At 37.2% G+C, this 25,143-nt stretch overlaps 3 protein-coding genes across 3 annotated transcripts; 1 reads left to right on the forward strand and 2 right to left on the reverse strand.

Annotated features, from left to right (window-relative positions):
* Window positions 1–989: 989 nt before the first annotated feature.
* Window positions 990–3,314, reverse strand: LOC142612300 (subtilisin-like protease SBT1.5). Its single transcript, XM_075784411.1, has one exon. It carries the CDS (start codon window positions 3,312–3,314, stop codon window positions 990–992), a length of 2,325 nt encoding a protein of 774 aa, XP_075640526.1.
* Window positions 3,315–13,783: 10,469 nt separating this feature from the next.
* On the forward strand, window positions 13,784–18,039 carry LOC142613252 (mediator of RNA polymerase II transcription subunit 28). Its single transcript, XM_075785502.1, has 4 exons — window positions 13,784–13,947; window positions 14,577–14,783; window positions 17,301–17,413; window positions 17,523–18,039. Exons 2-4 carry the CDS (start codon window positions 14,606–14,608, stop codon window positions 17,655–17,657), a joined length of 426 nt encoding a protein of 141 aa, XP_075641617.1. The 5' UTR covers window positions 13,784–13,947; window positions 14,577–14,605; the 3' UTR covers window positions 17,658–18,039.
* Window positions 18,040–18,393: 354 nt separating this feature from the next.
* On the reverse strand, window positions 18,394–24,907 carry LOC142613250 (U1 small nuclear ribonucleoprotein A). Its single transcript, XM_075785501.1, has 5 exons — window positions 24,583–24,907; window positions 24,316–24,488; window positions 21,942–22,035; window positions 19,207–19,289; window positions 18,394–19,023 (listed from the first exon to the last, which is right to left on the reverse strand). Exons 1-5 carry the CDS (start codon window positions 24,668–24,670, stop codon window positions 18,730–18,732), a joined length of 732 nt encoding a protein of 243 aa, XP_075641616.1. The 5' UTR covers window positions 24,671–24,907; the 3' UTR covers window positions 18,394–18,729.
* Window positions 24,908–25,143: the final 236 nt, after the last annotated feature.

Raw genomic sequence — 25,143 nt, forward strand, 5'->3', positions numbered from 1 at the left:
AGATTTTGTTTTCATGTGAAAATAATCAATTTTTTAATTGGGTAGAAGACCTTAATTGAATAAAAATTTGAAATTTAAAAGATTCAACAAAATAAAGGTAAAGTTAAAGGAATAAAATAAATTTCAGTCAAATTTAGAAAATGCAATTCCATGCTGAAAAATTTGATATAAAATAAAACCAGTTTAAAATATAATAGTTTTCTTTTTTCTCATTAGCTTTGATGGGACTGACGAAGTCAAACACAGACGAGGTCACCTCCACAGAAGAACCTGACCTAGTATCCTCATCACTGACAAGGATGTTAAGATCGTTCAATGTTGCCAATAACCCGGACGGTTACGAAACTAGCTGGACAAGCCGTTGGAAGCGTATTGAATCTCATTACTCAGTTGAAGACGTTATCAAGAAAGACATTAAACACCACATTACCGTCCACAACAGCTAGAATCTAGAGGGAAATATAAAGCCCTCACAACGCCAATATAATGTATATACATAGTCACAAGAGATACTGAGTTATTCTATTTTATTGTTATAAACCTTCCTTTGTACTAACTTTGGCATCGGAAACATTGTGGCAGACACTACACCGGTGACCATTTTAGTGAGCTCTTACTTCCATAGTGACGCAGGAGTGTGACCGGCCCTATCTGGACGAACTCATAATGACTGACGCCCTATCTGGACGAACTCATAATGACTGACGAACTTTTGCTTCATCAAGCTTATATCATAATCGATCTATTTTTGTGATTTTTCAAACAAACTATATCAATTCAAAAACTTCATTGTGACATAACCACTGCATAGTTTGTATTAATTAGCTTTGTATTATTTTAAAGTAAACTTCATTAGATCATGCTAAAAGTATATTACAATGTATCATATACTTTTTTTTTGGAGAAACACAATGTATCATTTTTTGGAGAAACACAATGTATCATATATTATTACAATATCCTATTTTTAATTCTTTTTATATTAGAATTTACAACCATGTCACCACAATGGGAGAAGTGACTTGGTGCTTCCCATCCGTCCACACCAGATAACCAGATTCACTCCCACTGTAATAATGATGCAGCCCCACAGTCTCAGACAAAATTCTTACCATATAGCTCAGCTGTTGACCTTTCTTCTTGAAAATCAGCTTCTCTTGATCAACGGCCACGGTAGCACCTTTGGGATTAGTGATTTTTATAGTGAAGGTTGAATCACCATCACCAACATATGTAACCGTTCGATTAACCACAAGCTCTGATTTGGACGGTGCTGATGCATCAAAAGACACTAATATTGATGGGTAGTTCAGGTCCCACATGTTTACTTGTTGGACCCCGCTGCAACTCACTTGCCTCCTTGTGATCACTTCGATTTGCCCAGTGTTGAAATTGGAAGCACAAAGAAAATTCAAATAATCATCCACCGTGAGATCATAAACCAAGCCCGGATCAAGGGCTTTATCAGGGTCCACGTGTCCAGCGCCAAAACCAAAGACGCTGGACACGCTGTAATCTTTCTCGTCCAGTAGAGTCTTGCCATCGCGATCGTCCGTGTAAGCCGTTGTCATCAACGCTGATTTGATCATCGCTGGAGACCAGTCAGGGTGGGCCCCTTTCAACAAAGCCGCCACGCCCGACACGTGTGGGCAAGACATTGACGTACCCGAGACTATGTTAAACTCTGTTCGCCTCTTATCAGTTGCTACTTCAGTTGGTGGTACACCATCAGGCCAAGCCGCTAGGATGTCGACACCTGGCGCGATGATATCTGGTTTTAAAACCGATGGAGATATCGAATTGGGCCCACGGGAAGAGAAAGAAGCAACCACGGGGGCTGGTTTTACTCCCAACTGGGTCCCTTTGAAAATCAAGGTGGCCTTTGGGTTATTAGTGGACTTTATGTACTGAAGCAAAGTTGTACGTTTTGATTGCGTGATTGCCAGTCCAGGAATTAAAAATGCATCCGCGACTAAACCCTCTCCCATAGGTTCCACGTTGGCAAGAACTAACCCGACCCCACCAGCATCTCTCACCACCACTGCTTTCTCAGCACGTGGCCCATCACCACGATCACACAGCACGATCTTGCCACGTACCAAATCCTTATTTAACGTGCCAGGCAAGCAAGTAGCATCATCTTCGTCAATTTTGGAAATGGATGCGTTACCCGCGTAAATCAACGGTAGATACTTCCCTTCCCGTAAACCATGACCTGTGTAGAGCGATGATCCAGTAATGACGCTACCATCTCCCAGAACTAGATCTGCAGGGAATCTCCTATCAATGGTGCTTGCTCCCACTGTGGTTATCCAAGGTGCTACGTTTGATATGGTGGAGTCAGTTGGACCATCGTTACCACCTGAAGCGGAAAACAAAACTCCTTTCTCTATAGCACCGAAAGCGCCTATAGCAATCGGATCCTCATGGTATGGCAGAGGGTCGCCACCTATGGAAACTGATATAACGTCGACACCATCTTCTACAGCAGCGTCGATCCCAGCAAGAATATCGGAAGCTGAACAACCTTCTTCCGAACACACCTTGTACACTGCAATTCTTGATTTGGGTGCAATCCCATTTGCAAAGCCTTGGGCAAAGCCGAGGAAGGAAGCGTTAGCGACGTGTCGTCCTGCGATTGTGGATGTTGTGTGTGTTCCATGGCCAACGGTGTCTCGGGCTGAGCCTTGTTGTCGTTCATAGAACCCGGTTGAGTAGTAGCGTGCACCAATTAACTTTTTGTTGCAAAGGTTTTCAGGGAAGTTGTCACCACCATCGCATTTGCCTTTCCAATGAGAAGGTACGGGTCCGAGGTCGTGGTCATTGAAGCTAACACGTTCGGGCCATATACCAGTGTCGAGGACTCCGATGATGACGTTGGAACCTGAATCAGACTCTTTGATGATACCATGTGTGTCTTTGGAACCAGTAAGTCCCATGAATTGAGGTGTACGTGTGGTTTGGAGTTGGAGAAGCCGGTCGGGGAGGACCAAAAGTATTTCAGGGCGATTTGTGAGTTCTTCAGCTTGTTGAGGTGTGAATCTGGCTGAGAAACCATGAAAGACGGTGTTGTACACATGGAGCAAGCCATGGTTGTGTTGGGTTCGGGTGTTACTAGAGTTAATACTGAAACTGAGACTTTTAAGGGTAGACTTATACCATGTTTTGTGATTGGCGTAACGATTAGGTTTAAGGTTGTTTTGGACTCGGACAATGAAGGTTTGGTGGGTGTTTAATTGGAGATTAGGTTTGCAGGAAACAATGGAGAGCATAAGGAGCACAATGAAAGTAACAAACTGTTGAAAGTGGCCCATTTGTGAAGAGAGGAGAAAGGGGAAGATGTGAATGGCAATTTATGCAATAGCTGGGTATATATAGGAAAATTATAGATAATAGGCGAGTTCAGTTACGCACTAGTCTATCCCCAATAAATATAAGTCATTTAACATAAAAATAAAATACTTATTAAACAGGAGCAATACTCTTTCGTTTTGACATAATAATGAGTTCCACAGATAAAATTTTTGTTGAAAGTCATCAATCATGTAAGACAATAGAGCATTAAAATTAGAGTATTGAATAATTTTTCATAAAATTTGACATAATTTTATATATTAAAGACAATTCATTTACTATAAAAAAATGACAAAAGTTCATAAATTAATTATAGTATTAATTAACTCGCATTTATTAGAGGTGTTTTCGGAGTTCGCCCGGTTTTTAGTAGGTTTTACAACAAGACCGGTTTGTTGATTTGTCAAAATCTTGGTCCAAAATTGGCTGGAAAGGTAGAGTGGATGGGCCGGTCCGGTTGAATTCAGTTTGGTCGATTTCAATCGGGTTACCTAACAGAAAATTCACATGAGAGAGAGAGAGAGAGAGAGAGAGAGAGAATACCTGAAACAAAGAGCAAAAGTGCTGGTGGCAGTGGTTTCAATTCAACTTGGTGCTATTTTTTGGGAGACTAGGAATGAAATCAAAATTGAAATTTTATTATAAAGAGAATCAAAATCGGCCAAATCCCTTGAGAAACCTAACCAAGCTGGTTTTTTCAACCGGTTTTGGTCAGTCAATGAGATTTTGTAGTTTTTGCTAATAGCCTTAGCATTTATTAAGGTGAAGCGTCATGTCAACTGTACTGCATATCAATTGAGAAAGTCTATTTCATTATTAAAATTTCATTTTCTAAATCTCACCGTTTACATGCTGTCACATAATTTAAAGTGACAATTTTGTACATATATAAATTAGTGACAATTTTGTACATATGTAAATTTACAATATTCAATATGTTTTATAAAATAAATAATCTGTTTGGATTGAGGAGGAAGGAAGAAGAGTAAAGTAGATTTGACTCAAAATTAATCTATTTTTAATTAACTTTACTTCTCTTTACTTCTCTCCTCTTCCCTTCAATCCAAACGGGCCAAACTAGCTTCAACTCTAGCGAAATGTAAAGGAGACCATACTTTTTCTTTTTCTTTACTTAAGAGTGCCGTAATATTTGCTTGAACAAAGGTTATGAAAAGCTTCAAGAAGATGAATTGAATGTAATCAAGGAAGAGGTTGAAGTGCTACTGGAAACGTATTGTGGAGCCAATGAGAATTGAGAAACTGGACCGTGAAAGCCTGACACATGCATGCAATGGAGACAAATGGCTTACAATCTTTGTGGCAGTTTTTTTTTTTTTTTTTTTTTCTTATCATGAGTCATAAGAGTTGATCCTAATCCTTGAATAATATGTACGTTACGTACTTTTGGCATACTTTTTGTTTTTCTTCCTTTTTTTGGAGTGATGAAATCTTTGGAATAGTAGTTTAAAAATAAAAAAATAAAACGTTCATTTCTTGCGTAAAGCTGCTTGAGAGTTGGACATATATGGTTCAGTATTTATGTAGTACTGCATTTGGGACAAGTTGAAAGTTTCAATTTAATTATTTGTAATTTAACTTATTTTTGTTATTATTTATAAAAAAATAAAAAAAAGATGATCTAAATGTAGGAGAGGTTTTAGGAAAGATTTGGTACGTGGATGATGAGAGATTATGCATTAAAGGATTAATGCTTCCCTCCGTTATTCTTTTATAAGTGTTAAATTTTGTGTACAACTCAAATTATGACTTTAATATCTATTGCCACATTTTGGTTAAATTAAGACGTGCAATACAGCTAAAGAAATGGATTAATAAGTTTTTGGAGGATTACATGATTAGTATAATGAGCTAAAGAAAAGTTAATGGCCTGTTTGGATGGAAGGAGAGAGAGAAAGTGAAGGGGAGTAGAGTAGAGTTGGCTAAAAAGAAGCTAATTTTGTGTTAAATCTACTCTACTCTACTCTACCCTACTCCTCCTCCTTTTCTCTTAATCCAAACGGACCATAAGGGATTGCATGATTGTCTTAATGTTCATTTGCAACTGTTTAAAAGGATTTGGTAGTGGTGAGACTAAAACTTGTGATTTGATACTACAAATAATAAAATCAACCCCCCCTTAGAAAGGAGCAGGTATATAGTGTACCCGGCATATATGCCGGGTCACTCACACACTGGCGGGTCCCACACACTGTGGGGCCCGCCTCTGTGTGAGATACCCGGCATATATGCCGGGTACAGCATATAATTTTCGCTTAGAAAGGGTATCTAACGAGACGTACCATCTCATAAAATCACCATCTCACAGCATGTAAGACCACTCTCATACATGTGATGTGAGATATAAATTTTATGAGATTGTCTCATAAGATATTCCCTCCTCTTACCCATTTTTTCCTCTTAAAAAAAAGTTTGGACTTGTTAATGATAAATTACCGAACTAATTATCCAATGAAGCCTAACTCATCTGAAGTTAGGAACTATGTCAAATCAACCATTATTTTAAACTTATTTTATAAGGTAACCCCTATATCCAAGAAGGTAAAAAATGTGACGGCATGCATGCAAGGGAGATAAGCGGTTTACTAATTAACTTGACTCTGCTTGTAACGGTTTTATGTCATTAACTCTGTTCGTAAATGGAGGAGAAAAAAAAAAGAGAGTAGATGGTGGGATATTATGCGTGAGAGGACTTCCATCAATTTTTATTTTTTAAGTGCTTAGCTTTTTTTTTTCCACAAAAAAAAAAAAGTGTTTAACTTTTTAAAATGGTAAAATATTATTTTGATCTAAACTTTATCAAAAATTTATTTTTTATCCCTAAACTTTGAAATTTTTTTATTTTTATCCTTAAACTTTGTAAATAGTTTTTTTTTCAATAATTTAAAGACAAAAATAAAGATGAAAAAATAACTTTTTTCAAGAATTCGGGGATGAAAAAAAAAAGATCATTTTTAAAGTTTAAGGACGAAAGTGAAACATTTTCAGTGATTTAGAGATGAAAAATGAACTTATAAAAATTTAGAGATGAAAAATAAATATTTGGTAAAATTTAGGGGCCAAAATAATATTTTACCATTTTAAAAATATTTCAATAGTTGGGAGAGATAAAAAAAAAATGTTTAAATTTTAGAGGTCTCTATTATAAACATTAAAAAAAAAAAAATCAAATGAATTACAAGAATTTTGACTGTAAGGGATCGATTTGCGTACATATCAAAGTTATCAAGTGATGATGTTTTAAGCTTTTTGTTGTGGCTGGAGGATGAGAGAGTACTTTTTGTGTGTATGTCTAACGTGAGTATGTGAAACCATTAATATTTAACTTGTTCATTTATTATGATTTCAATGTCTATTATTACAGAAGTGGTTGGTACATGCAATAAAATTAAAGATATTAAATGTGGCTTTATAACGTTTTGGCATTTTGCATGACTAATAATGATGAGCTTTGACCCAATGAAATTAAAGAAATGTGGCTTAATATGTTAGTTAATTATTTTGTGCTCATCGTGTTTAGATTTGTCAATTTCTTTTCTGCAATATCTAGTTTTTGGTATCATTGATGACTATTAAAGAGCATTTGCAATGTTCTTTGGCTATCAAAGTAATCAATATTCAATAGCCCAAATTATAATACACGGATTTCTTTTTTCTCTTTTTTTGGAAGTAAGATTTGAATCTATTAGTTTGTATCCGACTTAATTGTGCTAAACCATTAGGGAAACACACTGGTAATGAATCTTTTCTTCTTCTTTTTTATTTTAATTTTTGCAATTTTTTGATTTATTTTTTTAATAAAAAAAGAAAAATATTAACGAATGCCCTTAGAGTATTGGTTAATAATCTATTTAAAGAAATTTTTTATGGGAAAAAAAATAAAAAAATTAATATTTTGACAGCTTTTTTCATTTTCCCTAAAAATGGTGTTAAAACTTTCCTAAAATAGATTGTTAATTAATGCATTTGTTAGAATGACCCATAAAAAAATTGTGCATTTTTAACGAGTAATGTTGAATTGAGGGTAGCAAGCAAGCCGATTAATATAGCACTTTGTGGGGAAGGGGATTTTATACACTTAAGGTATGATAATCGATTCGGCACTCTAAAGCTGCGATTTATCTGAAATTTGGCATTCATTAATAATAGTTAAAATCACATATTCTTTCAATATTGTTTCACTAAAAGATCAATACAGCTTCAAATCTTTAACATGTGGTTTGATAGAAATTAATGTTAACTTCATGGAGGCAAGTTAGGACAGGAAGCTATATTGAAAGATATAAGATAAGAAGCATTTGACCAGTTTCTGATATAGCTTAGCTTATTTGTTGAAGTTACTTTTTATCTCACATTTAAGTAAATAAATTATAAAACTGGCTAAACACAGGCATCCTTTTCTTCTTTTTTTGCCAACAATAATTTCTACCACAATTATTGTTGTCTTCTATCAACTATTAAACCGTAGAAAAAGATCTACTTTAGGAGAAGGTATATCCGTATATAGTATTTTTGCTCCATATAACATAACGCTTATAAAAATTGGTCAAACGCGCTCATTTTTTTCTTCTTTTTCCAACAATAATTTATGCCACAATTAATATTGTTGTCTATTATCAACTACTAGACCACAGAAACTGAAAAAGATCCCGCTCTAAGTCTAGGAGAAGGTATGTCTGTATATGGTTTTCTGCCTATTTAACATAACGCTTATAATTTGTGATCCCACAGTCAGACGGCCTTCATACAATATGAGTATGATGCTGTATAGAGTGAAAATATAATAGTTTCTTCATCTCTAAAGGGGTTGTTAAGAATATAAAGTGAGAGAGAAAGACTGAATAGTCTGTATATTCAGTATGCGTATAACAATGCACAATAGAAAGCTTTATATAAGTTAGGTATGTATGCAATACAAGTAATATGAGTGAACTACAAGTACAGTATATTGGGTTAAGCCCAATGGGCTAAACTAGTCTAAGCTATACACTAACATCCCCCCTCAAACTCGAGGTGGCAAGGAGGAAGCCAACTGGAATTTGGATATAAGATTTCGAAGACGACCCGATGGGTGAGTCTTGGTGAGGAAATCAGCAGGCTGGTCAGCAGAGGAGATAGAGAACAACTGGAGATATCCTTTCTTGAGATGCTGGCGAGTGATGTGGCAATCAATCTCAACGTGCTTGGTGCGTTCATGAAAGATATCATTATGAGCAATGTAGATAGCACTACGATTGTCACAATAAAGAGGAGTGGAAGTGGGTTGTGGTGCATCCATGTTAGCCAAGAGCCAGCGAAGCCAGACAAGCTCGCAAGTGGTGTCAGCAAGGGCACGGTACTCAGCCTCAGTACTGGAACGGGAAACACATCCTGCTTCTTGCTACGCCATAAGATAAGAGAAGTACCCAATAAGAAACAGAAACATGTGATAGAGCATCGATCAGTCGGATCACCTGCCCAGTCTGCATCTGAATAAGCATGAAGCTCGAGAGAAGATCGAGAGGAATAGTGGAGACCATGATAAAGTGTGCCTTTGACATATCGGAGAATCCGAAGAACTGCAGCATAGTGGACAGAACGAGGGGCATCCATGAATTTACTAACCATACCCACGGCATGTGAGATATCCGAACGAGTAACAGTGAGATAGATCAGACTACCAACCAATTGACGATAGCGAGTAGTATCAGATATAGGTTCACCGTCCAAGGGTGTAAGCTTTGCATTATATTCCAAGGGAATGGAAATAGTCTTGTTGTCGGTGATACCGGCTTTGGAGAGCAAATCAGAAGTATATTTAGCTTGGGAAAGATAGTATTTATCAGAGGAGGAGGTAACCTCAAGCCCAAGAAAATAACTGAGAGTGCCCAGGTCTTTCATCTCAAAATGCTGACTAAGAAAGTGCTGAAGAGAGCGGATACCTGCAGAATCATCTCCAGTAATAATCATATTATCAACATAAAGAAGAATAAGAGTGATACCAACAGAGGATTTTCGGACAAAGAGAGCAATGTCATGAGGACTCGAAGTGAAACCCTGCTGAGCAACAACGGAGCTAAACTTTTCAAACCAAGATCGAGGAGCCTACTTGAGGCCATAAAGAGCATGGCGAAGCGACAAACTTGACTGCCTAAGTTTGGATAGCCAAGGGGTGGTTGCATGTACACTTCTTCTTGGAGGTTTCCATTGAGGAAAGCATTCTTCACATCCATTTGATAAAAAGGCCAACGACGAACAGCAGCCACAGCAATGAGACATCTGACAGATGTAAGGCGAGCAACATGAGCAAATGTTTCCTCATAGTCAATGCCATACTCTTGAGTAAAGCCCTTGGCAACGAGGCGAGCCTTGTATCATTCAACAGATCCATCAGCCTTGGTCTTGATCTTGTAAACCCACCTACAACCTACTACAGACTGACCAGGAGGCAAATCAACCATATCCCAAGTGTGATTCTTATAAAGGGCATCTAGTTCTTCATTCATAGCTTGCTGCCAAAGAGGGTCAGTTGGGCCTCACGATAGGTGTGAGGTTCATAGAGGGTGGCAAGTGCAAAAGAGCAGTAATAATCAGTGAGATAAGGAGGAGGAATGCTTACTCAAGTGGAACGATGAAGTTCAGGACCAACAGGAGACTCAGGAGAGGGTGGTGCCACAGGATCCAAGACAGGCGGGTCATATGCTGGGGACGGAACCAGAAATGAGTCGTCTGGAGAGGCAGCCGATGTTGAAGAATCCTCCACAAATTCAAGATAGAGAGGGAGGAAAAGATCGGTAAAAATAGGAGACTCTGAGGAAGGGGATGCAGGAAACTGTCGAAGACTCGTGAAAGGACGATGTTCCCAAAACTCAACATGACGGGAGACACGAAGGCGATGAGAAATAGGATCATACCAGCGAAACCCCTTTTGAGATACACCATAACCAAGGAAACAACAGAAATAAGCACGAGGCTGAAACTTTGTTCGTTCATGAGGAGGAAGAGAGACAAAGCAAGCACAACCAAAAACCCGAAGAGAGGAGTAGTTAGGAGTTTGACCATAGAGAAGCTCGAATGATGATTTGTTGTGTGTAGTTGGTGAAGGAATACGATTAATGGTGTACACAACAATGAGTGCGGCCTCACCCCAAAAGCGCTCAAGAAGAGAGGCAGAAATGAGAAGGGTGCGGACAACATCAAGAATGTAACGATGTTTTCGTTCTGCACGACCATTTTGTTGAGAGTTGTAAGGACAAGATTGTTGGGGAAGGATACCATGACTGTCTAAAAAGGATAGGAAAGATTTAGCATGATATTCTTGAGCATTATCTGAACGAAAGACTTTGACGGTGCGATTGAACTATCTTTCAATCATTTTATGAAATGTTTGGTAAATAGACACAAGTTCAGATCTATGGTGAAGCAGATAATCCAAGTATATCGAGAAAAATCATCCATAAATATGACAAAATATTTTGATCCTCCCTCAGTGGAAATAGGTGCAGGACCCTAAATATCAGAATGGATAAGATCAAAAGGTGCAGAAGAAAATGAGTCATTATTATTAAAGGACAATTTTGTTTGTTTGCTAAAATGACAAGAAGTACAATCAAAATTTTAAAACTGAATTGAACCTAAATGACCTTGAGAAGCTAACAACTAAAGATGAGATAAGGATAGATGACCAAGATGAGCATGCCATAGATCAGGTGAAGGGGTGGCAGTGGTAGCAGCTGCAGAAACAACTTGTGAAGGAATCTTCAAGTCATAACCTCAAACATGCGACCAATCTTACAGCCTGTCCCAAGCACTTAACCCGTCCGGGGATCCTGCACATCCACACCATGATTAGCAAATAGAAGATCTACGCCTAATTCACAAAGAACAGAAAGTAAATTGAGGGATAATTTTGGGATATGAAAAGTGTCATTAAGGGATAAATAGAGAGAAAAGATTGTTCCTTTATGACTAACAGGTATAGGAGTTCCATCAGCAATGTAAATGGTGATTGGATGTGTTAAGGGTGCCTTATCAGAAAATTGGGATTCATCATGAGTCATATGGTTACAACATGCAGTATCAAAAAACCAAGGTTGTTTACCTGAGGTGACAGAAAGATCAGTGGAAGTGCGGGATAAAACCTGTTGAACAACTGCCTCAATATCAGCCGTAGTAAGTGAGGAAGCCAAAGATGGACCTGTAGGAACTGATGGATCTGAAGGACATACAACAGCTGCTCGAGGAAGAGAAGCTTTATTCTGCTTTTGCACAAATTTCTGCAGTTTGCGACAAACTGAGATGTCATGGCCTTTGGCACGGCAAAACTCGCAGCGAGTACCTTTGGAAGACTGAGAGGTGGGACGCCCGGAGTTTATTCGTGGAGGAGCAGTGAATGCAGCAATGAGAGGTTGTGGAAATGGTGTAGCCAATACATGATCAGATGATAACATGTGATGAGTAGGTCGACGATTCTCCTTAGAAATGAGCTCCTTGACTGCAGCATCAAGAGAAGGAGTAGGAGACCGGCTAAGCAGAGAAGCCCTAGTAGGCTCAAAATCCTCACATAATCCCATCATAAAGTGCATAAATTTACGGCGATCCCGATATTTGACAAAGAGCTCAATGTCCTTAGAACACGCTAGTGGAGGATCTGCAGCAGAAAGTTGTTCCCACATAGTAGACATCTGAGAATAGTAATCAGAAATGGACTGATCTGTCTCTTGGCGTATTTGATAAAGTTTTGATTCAATGTGGAACTTTAAGCTTGAATCATTAGTACAATTATAGCGATTGGCTAGAAATTTCCAAACAGCCTCAGCAGTTTCAAGACGAGGAAGAAGATTATGAATGGAGGGAATAGAGGTATTGATAAACTAAGACAAGATCTTACTCTAAATACTCTCCCATTCCTCTAGGCGTTCTTCATAATCATCCATTGCAACAGCAGTCTTGGAGGCATCTTTAGCAACTGTGGCTTTAAACTTAGGGTTTGGTACTGGCTTAGGAATTGAACCTGTCACATATCTCCACAGTTTACGACCCTTGAGGAAGACAGTCATATTTTGAGACTATGCATGATAGCTAGTGGGACCATCCAACATAATGGTGATAGGACATATGATATCTCGATCATTTTGTTGATCCATAATGAGGAAAATGGCCAAAAAATGGGATTTAGAGACCTCAAATGCAATAACGGAGTCCAAAATCGGAATCTACGCGAAAAACTAAGCAAGATAGGTCCGGTTGAAATTTTTTGACTTTGGTCAACGGTCAACGATCGGCGTGTGCTGACGTAGGCGGATGACGCAGACACTGATGTGTGCAGGATGACGTCAGCCTAGGGCTGACGTGGACATATGCGAAGGTTTCAGGCGAGTGGAGGGTATCCTTCTGGCGCGTGAAGAACCTCTAGTGGCGCGTGTCAGCGCGTGTAGCGCGTTTTTGACAGTCAGAATCTTCAGGCGGCGAGTGGGGGCGTGTGCGATGTCTTTTTTGGCTGTTGTTGGTTGGGTTTTACTCGAGATTGTTTGTTCTGTCACTCTATGTCTTTGCTTTGACAGTTGGATGAACAGAACGGTGAGATTTGAGAGTTACAGGGACTGTGGGCATGACGGCGGTGACTCGCTTCTGATAGTGGCTACTGGATGAAGGCGAGGGCAGCAGAAGAACGCCGGAGATGTCCACAGGAACTAGAAAGTCAGAAGAATGGCTCTGATACCATGTTAAGAATATAAAGTGAAAGAGAAATACTGAATAGTCTGTATATTCTGTATGTGTATAACAATGTACAATAGAAAACCTTATATAGGCTAGGTATGTGTGTAGTACAAGTAATATGAGTGAACTACAAGTACAGTATACTGGGCTAAGCTCAATGGGCTAAACTAGTCTAAGTTATACACTAACAGGGGTTTTATAAACTTACATAAGGCAAGACAAGATTCAACCTTTAATAGAATAGTAATGATTTATTTATTTTTGGAATTGTATTATGTTATTTATTTCATCTAATATTAGCAGCAATCGTTTGTAACTTCTTAATACTTGATGTGATGTTTAAAATTATCATACTTGATGTGATGTTTAAAATTTGATAATTCAAGGGGACATGCATTTGATTCACCATAATAAATTCACATATAACAATTATCATACACATGAATATTGAATCCGAAAAAAGAAAACATGTGTATGAACATTTGGTTATAAAATAAAATTTTACTTGTCGAGTTAATTGAGAGCCACAACTCTTAGTTGTTTTACCTAAATTTTACCCATTTATTAAATATAAAAATAAAAAAAATCAATCTCTGTAGGCTGAGATTGGGCCTATGCCTATTCAGTCAAGTCTCTAGTGACTTGGGCAGCCCAAGGCCCATATTTCTAATCCCAGCTGAAATCAAACAACACAACACAGCACAACACAACACAAAAAGCCTCCCTCGTATGTTTCTTCTGTTGTGGATGACATTGATAGAAGTAGTACCAAGTTCTACGGGATTCGAGTTCGAGTTGTAGAGGAAAAAGGACAGGTTGAAGAGACAGAAGCTTAAGTTAGTGCAGAACTCGCTCCCGAAGTCCCCTCTGTTTCAGGTTGGACTCTCTCTCTCTCTCTCTCTCTCTCATTGTCATTCTTTCAGCTTTTGGTTTTTTTAATTGGGGTCATGGGTGTTTGATAAATTGCCAGAGAGAGCTGAGGATAGCATTTTTTTTGGGGGGGGGGGGTAATCTTAATGGGTATGATTCAGATTTTTGTTTTGTTTTTCGTGGTCGGAGAATTAGTAGGCCGATTGGTGTATTTGACAAGATATGACAGAGGTGTGGTCCATTTCACTAATAGAGTAGCATTATATGGGTGTTATATCATCTATTTATGTTATGAATGAATGTTTTGATTCATATGAATTTTTGAAATTATAGGGAATATTATTGAGTTTATGCGCGTACCAATTGTTGGAAAATGTTTTCTCACTCATTTTCAGGATTGCAAACAAACACTAGAGAACATAGAAGTTTTCCTCAATATATTTTCTGGAAAACAAGTCATTTTCTAGAAAACTCTTTTAGTCCAAAGGTTTTCTGAGTTGAAGAGTGTTTTCCCAGCACTTCTCCCTCTCATGGGGTGTGTGTCTTATTTTTTTTGTAATTTGGCCATCTGAGTTGGTTTGGGTTTTTTCTTTTTTTCAATGTCTGATTTTATATATCACATTAAAAATTTTCAGCTTTGGGTATCAATTTGTGAAATATAAACATGGCTGAGCGACAAATGCTGGATCAGCAGCACCAAATTGATCAACAGATGCAATCCTCACCGCCTCCCAGGGACGACATGATTGCATGTGTGATGGCATTGGAGGCTGCTTTGCTTCCATGTTTGCCTGCGCGAGAGCTTCAAGCTATAGACCGTTCTCCACACCCTTCTCATCAGAGTCAGTAATCTATTTCCTCCTCCTGATATAAGGGTTTAGACTTGTAGACTTGATATTTTGTGTTTTGCATTGAATTATGGAGACAGTCAAGTAACCACATGATGCTTATAGTGTTATATTAATTCTTAGAAACTTTGCAAGGAAACTTTGAAAAACCCTGTTTTGTTTCAAAACAGCACTAATTTCTGATTAATTATTGAACATAAGATGTATGTTTATTATTTTAAAGCTGATGTAGAAACATCTTCTGGGAAGAAAATCACTACATCCTTGCTAGAAGTGGATGTTTGGAAAACTTAAAATGTGAGAGAAGGAAAGTCATGTACGTACAAATATAGATATAATGGAAGGAATACTTTTGATATCTATACAATGGGCTCATTTTGAAGTACTTAATTTTGTTTTGAGCTAGATTTTATATTGGAGAGCATTTTTCCAAAATTGTCTGTTTGTGATAAAACTATTGTGAGGAAAGAACATAGAATGCTTTGTGTTTTTTGGATAAGTTTGAATTGAAAGGCTGATATCATAGAATTCATTGACGGGTTGGAAAATTAGAATTATGGGAAGGACGTTATATTCACTTTATGCAGAAAGGAAAGGTACAAATATGAGGTCTGCAAAATGAAAGCGGTTTACTAAGATTTATAATTTGGAGTTTGGTAGCAAACTGCGGAGCTTTTGTTTTGGCTGTAAATGAATGTTACTGGGATGCTATTGACTATTGTAGATGCCTTTATGAGATACCAATAAGAGCTCAACATAAAAGTTCTGTTCCTGTAGCCAATTGATTTCTTATCTATTGCTTTGCAAAGAACTGCATGGAAAATTCTGAGTTATTCAAGGTGGTTAACACCCGAGGAGTTTCTTAAGCTATTTAGTGTTTGGTTATGGAGATGCTTTTATTTGTGGCATTAAATGTCCAAGGAGAAGTAACATTTTCTTCTATTTTGGGGTAACTTTTTGTTAGGAATCCCAGTGGCATAGTCTAATCTGGATTGATTTGTATTAGTCATTGATATTTTAATTGGCTGGATTGTATTGTGTTGACTAGATATTTTAGTCAGTGATATTTTACTTGTAATTGTTAGTCGGTGCAAGTAGTTAGTGATGAGCTGGCATGAGAAGTTAGTTAGTGTTTTGGTTAGTTAGTTGTTAATTGGAGAGAAACAGAGAGAGGCTCGGGTATATAAGTTGTAAGTACACAATTGAAGGACTTAACAAAGAAACTACTCAGCTATTTGCTCTTTTCCCTTATCTCTCTCTCATCTTCTCTCATAACTTCATCTTCTTGTGTTCTTAATTCTGGAGGTCAGTTCCCTCGAACTAACTACCCTTATCTTCTTAAGTTCTCGAATTGTCAAGAACTTAACAATTTTATTGTCTGATAAATTATTTTGGGTTGGTCTTGGATTTGGAAGGATAATAATCAGCTTGATTGATTATTCTGGAGTTTAACTGGGAAATTATTCTTTAAATGGATAGTGTATTGTAATTTGTAAGATGTGAGGAGATGCACGAATGACCAACTACATGCTATTAGCAACAGTGAGCTCTTTGAAAGGAGGAAGGAATGATAGTTCACTTGCATAGCTATCATAACTTATAGTTGAGGGTTGTTCAGTAAGTTAAAATTGGACTCAACAGAATTAACTGGCTTCTTGAAAATGTGAAGTCTATCGTAGAAAACTTGTTTGTATGAAATTTTTTGACATCTCATCCTCTAAGATTCCAAAAGTCCATAATTCATTTAATGGAGAATATGATGTTACTAACAGAATATTTGTGCATGGCTTGCATTTTATCCTGAAATCATGGACTATCTTAGATATGAAATTGCAACTTTTCAGAACCTTGTTTGAATGGATGATAGTGTCAGGATTATTTGCTTTTTCAAAAGTTTTAGATTTCGTTGATCATTGTATCTTTAGAGTTTAATTGGGCTGTACCTACAGGCTACAGTAGACTTCTTGTGTACCTGGGTTTCCTTCCTTTTCCTTCATAAAACTTCTTATTATCCTTTTCTTTTTAAAGGAAAAGAAAAATAAAAAGAAAGAAGTCCAATGCCAATGATATATGCTTTGGCAATTGATCTACCCATGAAATAGATCCCCCCCCCCCCCCACCATCCTCTTAAAAAATAAAATAAGTCATCAACATCTCAAGCCGGTGGAGTAGTGGACTACTAGAGTCCCTTGGACAAAGATTACCTTTCTCATATTTCTGAATGTGCAAGTGATTGTAGAAATAACTTAGCGAAGTTACAAAACCTCTAATATTTCTAACCTTTCTTTCTGAAGATTATTTTTCCCCAATTCCCAAGTGTTTGACCTCATTATTATACTTTGGAAATCTATATTGTTTTTGGATCAATTACTGTGGTCTGTTTATCAATCCTCTCTTAGACTGCCTGGCTCTAATCTGTCAATAATAAATGTATTGGACTAGCTGATTGAAGTGCTTATATGTCTTTTCATTAGTACATGCTGAAAGGTGTTCAATTTGTGAGTGCTTCAGTTGATGTAGAAAGGCATGCCAGAGATTTTATGGATGCTGCCAAGAAGCTTCAGCTGTATTTTATTGGCCTGCAACGGGAGGATCAACCAACCAAGGTTGAAACACTTGGAAAGGTAACTCAAGTCTATTTGCAGTTGATATTGTATATTCTACCCACTGATTCAAAAATTTGCTGGGAACTTGATGACAAGTCATTTTCATTGAGATTTCTGCTTTTAACAGGAGATTGCTATGATGGAGGAAGAATTAAAGATAAAGACTGAGATTATCAAGAAGCAGGAGAGACTGATCCAAGGATGGAGAAAAGAGCTGAAAGACCAATTGGACAAGCACAATGCTGAGTTGGAGAGGGTATAGTGTGGTTTTTGAGCAATAAGCTTGTAGTGATTCTTCCAGTTGGTGGCTAACTTTTCTTGGTGCATCATGCTCCTGGCACTTGGGATTGTTACTACATGCTAATGGCATTTTTTAAAAGATCTTGTTGCCTGTGTAGCTTGTAAATGTGAATTAGGAACATCTCTTGAATCCCTAACAATTTTAAATTCGTAGTATTGCAAGCTGCTGTGATTGATTGAACGAGAGGTTGCAGCTGTAGTGTTCTATACAGCGCAATGTATGTGATTTGCCTCTAATGAGCCTAAAAGTGATGGTCATCTTTAAAGACTGATATACATAACATTCTTCATTAAACATTGGCCAATTGACAATTTCAATTGGCACCTCTTGGAGTTTCCAACGCCTCCTTTCTCCTTTGTATATATTAAAAAAAAAACAATCAACAACAAAATTTGCCAATCCAAAAAAAAATATATATATCAGCAACAAAATTTTCCAATCCAGTTCTTCATTACCAGGCAACGATGGCTATCTTAGAATACCAATGCAGAATGAAATGATCATGAAATGCCATGTCAACAGTACTATAAGCAGACCTGGCTGGTAAATTCCACTGCTGTGCAAGCCGAAGGGCAATAATTTTGGGATCTCTCGGGCACAAATTTGGCTTTATAAGTTTGTGGAATACGCAGAAGGCAATAAAGGATAAGCATTGCAGTTTGCCACCATTTCTTCACGCCAGTGTAGATTTTCAATATATGATTAAAACCATAATTGTGTTCCAAATAGCTGAGATGTCAATAAGTTTCAAGGCACTTGAGAGGTACAACAGAAATGAAACTTAAAGGGGGTTGATAACTCATAAAGAAGTCCGATAAGCTACTTAATTCTTTTTCAAAGGGATAAAGCAACATTGAAAAGATTACAATTACAATGATACACAATCTAAAGGCTACTTTTGAAAAATGAGAATGTAACAAAGATAACTAGCAAATGAGAAGAAGATATCACATCTAATTCAGAAGGTAATATCCTAGTTGAAGATGCATTCAGCCTTCCCCCATGTGGATAGAAAAGGTAAAACCTAATTTGTCTATTTCTTTGCATATGTGATCAACATTGGATTCTGTTGGGTTATCTTGAAACCTTGGAGTGCCTGCATCGCAGCTGTTGATTGCATCTCATCTGTATACTCCACAAAGGCAATCCCTGGCTTTGTTTCCACCATTCTAACTTCCTTAAAACCATGATATTGGTGGAAGAGCATTTGCAGCATCATAGGAGTTGTCTCATGGGGAAGATTCTGCACGAACAGTATGTTGTTTGGTGGAGCAGGTGCCTCTGGTACCAAAGACTTTACACCACCCGGGTAGGGTATTTGAGATAGCTGCACCATTTTGGAGAGAGATTGAGAGAGAGCAACACGATAAGGATTGTATTACAAATTATAAAGTATTGACACACCCATATGAATGCATATAGAGCACAAGGGATTAAGAAAAATGACTAAAACATGAAACCACATTTCAAAAGAACTCAGAAGTGGTCCCAAAATAGAAAGCATGCTTACTGGAGGTGCAGCTCCATAAGCTCCAGCATAAGCAGGATTCACCAATCCAGCTTGAGCATCATGTTGTTCTTTTTTCTTCTTTCCTGCAACGTTAATGAAACATGTAAGTCTCAGTAAAACAAAAAAACAAGTTACAAGAAAACCAGGTGTAGGCCAGACATTTGCCACTCTAGCTAAAAGAAACAAACTAGGGGGTGTCCAGTACTTATATACTCCAAGATAAGCATCCAATACTTAAATTTTTATTTTAAAAATAAAAATTTTAATGTTCTGAATATGTGGAATAACTTCCTGCATCGTCCTGAACATGTAACATTAGGACATGACCTTCAGTTTAAAGGAACATAATTACAAGTTAAAGCATAGGAAAGGTTTAAAACATATGTTCTGACCAATGTACAAAGAAGGGATGCTTGTCTGATTAATATAAAACAATAAATTAACATGTAAAGCATTGTATCCATGTCCTAGTTCATCCTACTTATGGAATTTTCGCATCAAAATACGTTTATCATACTGTATCCAAATCCTGAATCTACATCACTGCTTCATAGTCAACACTTGATTTGCTCTTAGAACCATGAAAAAAACTTCAAGAAACTGACAAATAGTAGTATATAGTGAACAACTACATGCAACAACAATAACAACAACCAAGCTTAGTCCTAAAAATCTGGGGTCATCTATGGATCATCAACACACTTGTTACAGTAGGCCACGTATACTCTTTTCCGTCATTCTATTCTATCCAAATTTATTCTCTCTATTAATTCTTCAATCAATGTCATTTTTCATTACTATTAATGTTATTTTTGGTCTCCCTTTATTTTGTTTTTATGCTTTCTTAATTTGAATCAACTCACTCTTTTGTAGGAGGTCTCATGGGTGTGGCCTATGGAGAAGCATTAATGAAGGGTGGGTGAGCTTTTTTAAGCATCTGTCCTTTACAGTGGGTGAAGGCACTCGGATCAGCTTCTGGCATGATAGGTGGATTGGTGAAAACACACTAAAAGATCTCTATCCTGAGCTCTATGCGTGTTTAGCAGTTAAAGATGCTTGTATCTTTGAGATTTTGTGGATTCCAGAAGAGAGTATTGTTAGAGTGTGGAATTTAAGGTTTTATAGAGCTTTTGAAGATTGGGAGTTGGCTACATCATATTCTCTTCTTCAGCTTATCCAAACTCGTATTTCTCAGAATAATAGGAGAGATACTTTTTTCTGGCGGCTTAAAGGAGACGGTATGTTTGACACTCGGTCTTACTACTTTACAATCCGGGGTGTTTCGAATTCTTCGTTTCCTTGAAAGGGTGTTTGGAAACCTAAGATTCCTAAGCGCGTGGCTTTCTTTTTGTGGACTGCTGCTTATGGTCGGATCCTCACTTTGGATAATCTTATGCTTAAGGGTCGCCCTTTGGCAAATAGGTGTTGTATGTGTTGCTGTGATGGGGAGTTGGTTAACCACCTTCTTCTTCATTGTCCTATCACCCTTTCCCTTTGGACTTTCATTCTTCAGGCCTTTGGTATCCTTTGGGTTATGCCAGGATCGGTGGCGAGTTTGTTATCTTGCTGGCATCAATGGCTTAAGAAGCATAACTCAGACATTTGGAACTTGGTTCCGGGGTGCTTAATGTGAGTTATTTGGTTGGAACGAAATCGTTGATCCTTTGAGGACAAAGAGAAGACGTTGGATGAGTTAAAGCTTTTATGCCAGCGTAGCCTATTGGAGTGGTCTCAGTGTTGGGGTTTTACCGATTGTTCTTCTCTTTCTGAGTTTTTGTCCTCCCTTAGCTTAGTTTCCTGACTTCACCCCTGGTTGTTGTGCTATTTGTTCCTCTCTTTTTTTTGTTTTTTTAGTTGTTCATCATCATGAACTCCTTGTATTCCTTTTTATTCTATCATTTATAAAAGTTTTCTGATTACCTATCAAAAAAAATTAATCACTCTGCCTTAAACATGACCAAATCATCTCAAGTGACTCTTCCTTATCTTTCATCAATAGGGGCACCGCTATCTTTAGCAATTTTTATCATTTTAAACCTGATCTTTCCTTTTATTTTCACAAATCCATCCTAACATTCTCATTTTATGAATATGTTGCTTCTTCACAGCTAGCATTCTGTATCATTGAGCATGGATGGTCTTATAGTAGTCTTATAAAAATTTTCCTTTTAACTTAAGGGTAAATCTTAGGGACAATACCTTGACTGTTGTACATAAGGTTCCCTTAATTAAATTATAACACATGGTTGTATTGACCAATGAAATACAAATAGTGTTTTCTTTTCCTACGGCAATCAAATTCAATATTCAATATAGCCATGTGTTTTGAATTTAATTGGGGAACCTAACATACTACACATAAGGTATTCTACCTAAGTTTTACCCTTAATAGGTATTATACAATCACACAATACTCAAGATATGCTTCTCCACTTTATCTACTAAGCTCTTATCCTATGATTCTAAAATGGTGGGTTTTCCTTTTTCTTTTTTTCTTTTTTTTTGATCAGTGGGTATACCCAAATTGAATACCATAAAATCCCAAGCATCACTTAGAGTCTTGGTGCAAAGAGAAGATAACAAATACAATACAAATATGCATTTATGACAGAATTGCTCAAGAAAGTTTTCCTGACAAGTGAAAGAGTTCTAACTGTCCAAGCAGAGAGGACAAACATTTGTAGGAGAAAACAGAACAAAAAGGAAGGGGGGGAGGGGGTGGGGGGGATTCTTACCCTTTTCCTCATGCCTCTTACGTCTTTCACGTGGGACAAAAGTACCATCAGCCTTGGCTATCACATCTGATTTTGTCTTTGCATATTGTATTCTCTGTGATAATCACAAATATCAATCAAATTCAGTTGATAGCAAAAAGAAAGAGTTCCATCTGCAATGGCAGTTTTAAAATTAAAGCAACACATGCATAACCATTAACCATCAACTAAGCCATATGAACATGATCAAGGAAAAGAAGTGTACCATCCAAGTTGCCAGCCATTTAATTCATTCATGCTCTAATTGATAAAATACCACAAGTTGTATGGAAACTACAATACAAAATAACCTTACAAAAGGTAAGCAATTTCACGTAACTGGCAAAGCCATTCCAATAAATTTAAATTTAGGGTTGAGAACAAGTTGAGTTGGAAGAGGTTGAGGGCTGTTATTCGACCTGATCATGTTGGGTGGGGGAGGAAGAAACCCACAGTCGATTGATGAGAAGCAACCAATTGGCCAAGAAGTCCATGGGTGGCAGTCAAGTGTGTTGAAGGTTGAAACCAGCTAAAATCTAGTCGGAACAAGCAACATTTTTGATTGGATCAGATTTGTCGGATAAGAGGTTTATCCAGACTGCCATTTGACCTGCAACTCACCTTTTTTCTTTAACACTCAACCTCCCACCTGGTCGAAACCATCTGAAAGCCTTCGAGTAAATCCAGGTTGGATGGATGAGATGGGCTGAGTGGGTTGTTGCTCACTCCAATAGTCCAGTCACAGAGATAAGGAACAAGTGCATATGTGCATAGATAATATATGTGTGTGTGTGTGTATATATATATATCTTATCATTTAAATGAGCAGGATCTTTTTGGAGAGACTAAAAATTGTTTGGAGGAGGCACCTTAAATTTAGGGCAGGGGCAAAGTCTTTTGAGAGGAAGGAGAGACTAAATAGTTTAGATTGTTCTATCTTATTGTCCAACATCTTAGTTGAGATTGTTCTATCTTATTTTCTAATGTTATGGAAAGGTATAGGATAGAAGAGACATTACGTTGCCATTTGAAAATGTGAGGTTGCAATGAATATTGGAAAGTAATAAGAAAGGTTAGAAAAGAAAACTAGAACGTGGTTGCCCCCTTTTCCAGCCTCATTTGCATAGTATGGGTGACAGAAGACACATGCAGCCATCTTCCTGACAAGCAAAATACATACGAAAACCTTAATTTTTTTTTTTCAATTATACATACTGAGAATATGACCTACAAGCCATTAACATGTTCTTCTGATGCATTTAAATCCCAATCAAGTTAAAGATATTTCAGCATTTTTCATATACAGGAACTAATGATGCACCCACTGTATCGTTAATCAATATTACACCCCTAAAAAACTTATTATTGGATTATTTCAATAAACCAATATTTTTCTTCCCTTTTGATTTAAGTAAATTAAATTCATTAGTAACGCAAAGAGGTCCAACTCAGGTATACAGGAAGTATACAAGAGATGCACCAATAAATCAAGTAAAAGAAAAGAGATCAAAAGAAATTCTAACAAGATTAAGAAAAAAAAAAATCCATTTGCAACCATCCAATCATAGAGGGCCTTCAAGGGTAAAAGCTTCAACTCCATAATTGTCTTCTCACAATCTTCAAAATTCCGCACATTGCATTATCTCCAAACACTCCACATGATGCATGAAGGGATAGCATTCCATATGCTTACATATCAGTGCCAACCAAGCCTTACTTTTCAGCAATTGAATAAATCCATCATCAGTATAGGCATGACCCATTGCACCCCAAACAATCATAAAAACAGGTCCCATACAATACCATATGGCACTTTCTCAAACCATCCATCATTAAGATTTCACTTAACGCTACAGCCCCCCCCAAAAAATAGCCACTCTCTTCCAAATGCCCCTCCAAAGGACAGAGATTCCGCCATTGGGTGTCAAAACTTTGTTATATGTTTTAACCTCAAGATAAACCAATTATTGTATTGCATGATCTCCCTATAATCTCTATGCTCCCCACAATATAATTCAATCCAATGACCCATTAAGTGATTTAAATAAGTCATGTAATCAAAAAGTACATGTGTATGGCCATTTCATTGCCACGTAATGAGCTTTAGAAACTCTCTCCAACGGGTTTGAATGAAAATCCTATCCCATACACAATGTGGATTTCGGAATCAACACCCATTACAATTTAGAGGCAATTTGCAATGCAAATCTTAAACTTAACAAAAATTTATGCAAAATCAAATTAATCTTCTATCCCACTCCACTAATATGATAATTAAGACACAAACTAGGAATCAAATTGCATAAACCCCAAAAGTCCATAAAAGAAAATTCCAAGTTTTTTCAAAGAAATATACCATGGGCTTGTCGTAGAATGGGAAGCCCTGCATTTGGCGAAGCGCATTGGTGGCAGAGGAAACTTCATCGAACACAACCCAAGCTTGGCCTTTGTGCTTCAGAGTCTTGAAGGCCAGCACCTCCAATATCTTCCCAAATTGCGAGAATACCGCGTGCAGAGACTTCTTCAACTCTGATTATAAAAATAAAAACCCAATTCCCATAAATTCAAAACGATTCGATTATGCAGAGAGCGTGAGTGATAGACATAGTTGAGTAGTGTTTACCTTCGAGCTTGATTTTCTCGTTGAGGTTGTTAATGTATATAGTCACGTTCGGAGGGACTTCTGTGCCTGTAGTATTAATCTCTGCCATCTTTGCTTCCTCTGGTCTCTGAACTAAGCTAAAAATACACGAGAAGAAACTGTTAAAATGGTGAGTTTTAAGGGTTTAAGGGTTTTTTTGCCCTAAAAGTGATCGGAGAGTAGCGAGTACTGAGAGAGAGGGATAGAGATAGGAGAAATTAAGAGAGAGCAGTGTGATTTGGGCTGGGCTTCTTTGGTCTTTAAAAATATAGGTCCATAATTTTTTTTTTTTTTCCAAAATGCAAAGCTCACTTTTTTATATTTTACCAAAATTTATTTCAGTTTTTTAACTTTTTTTTTTTCATTTATTTGAGTAATTTAACTTTCAAGTTTATTCAATTAAAATTTTTTTGTTAAATTTTATTATATGTTGTGGTTAATTTTCTAAATTTTTAAAAATTTTCTTCAAGTTTTTTAAATTAAAAAAATACAATTAATGATTGAAGAATATTTTCTAAATTTTTTTTTTCAAAAAAGTTTAAC

Source organism: Castanea sativa, chromosome 10 (genome assembly GCF_040712315.1).
Source record: "Castanea sativa cultivar Marrone di Chiusa Pesio chromosome 10, ASM4071231v1".
Classification (NCBI taxonomy): Eukaryota; Viridiplantae; Streptophyta; class Magnoliopsida; order Fagales; family Fagaceae; genus Castanea; species Castanea sativa.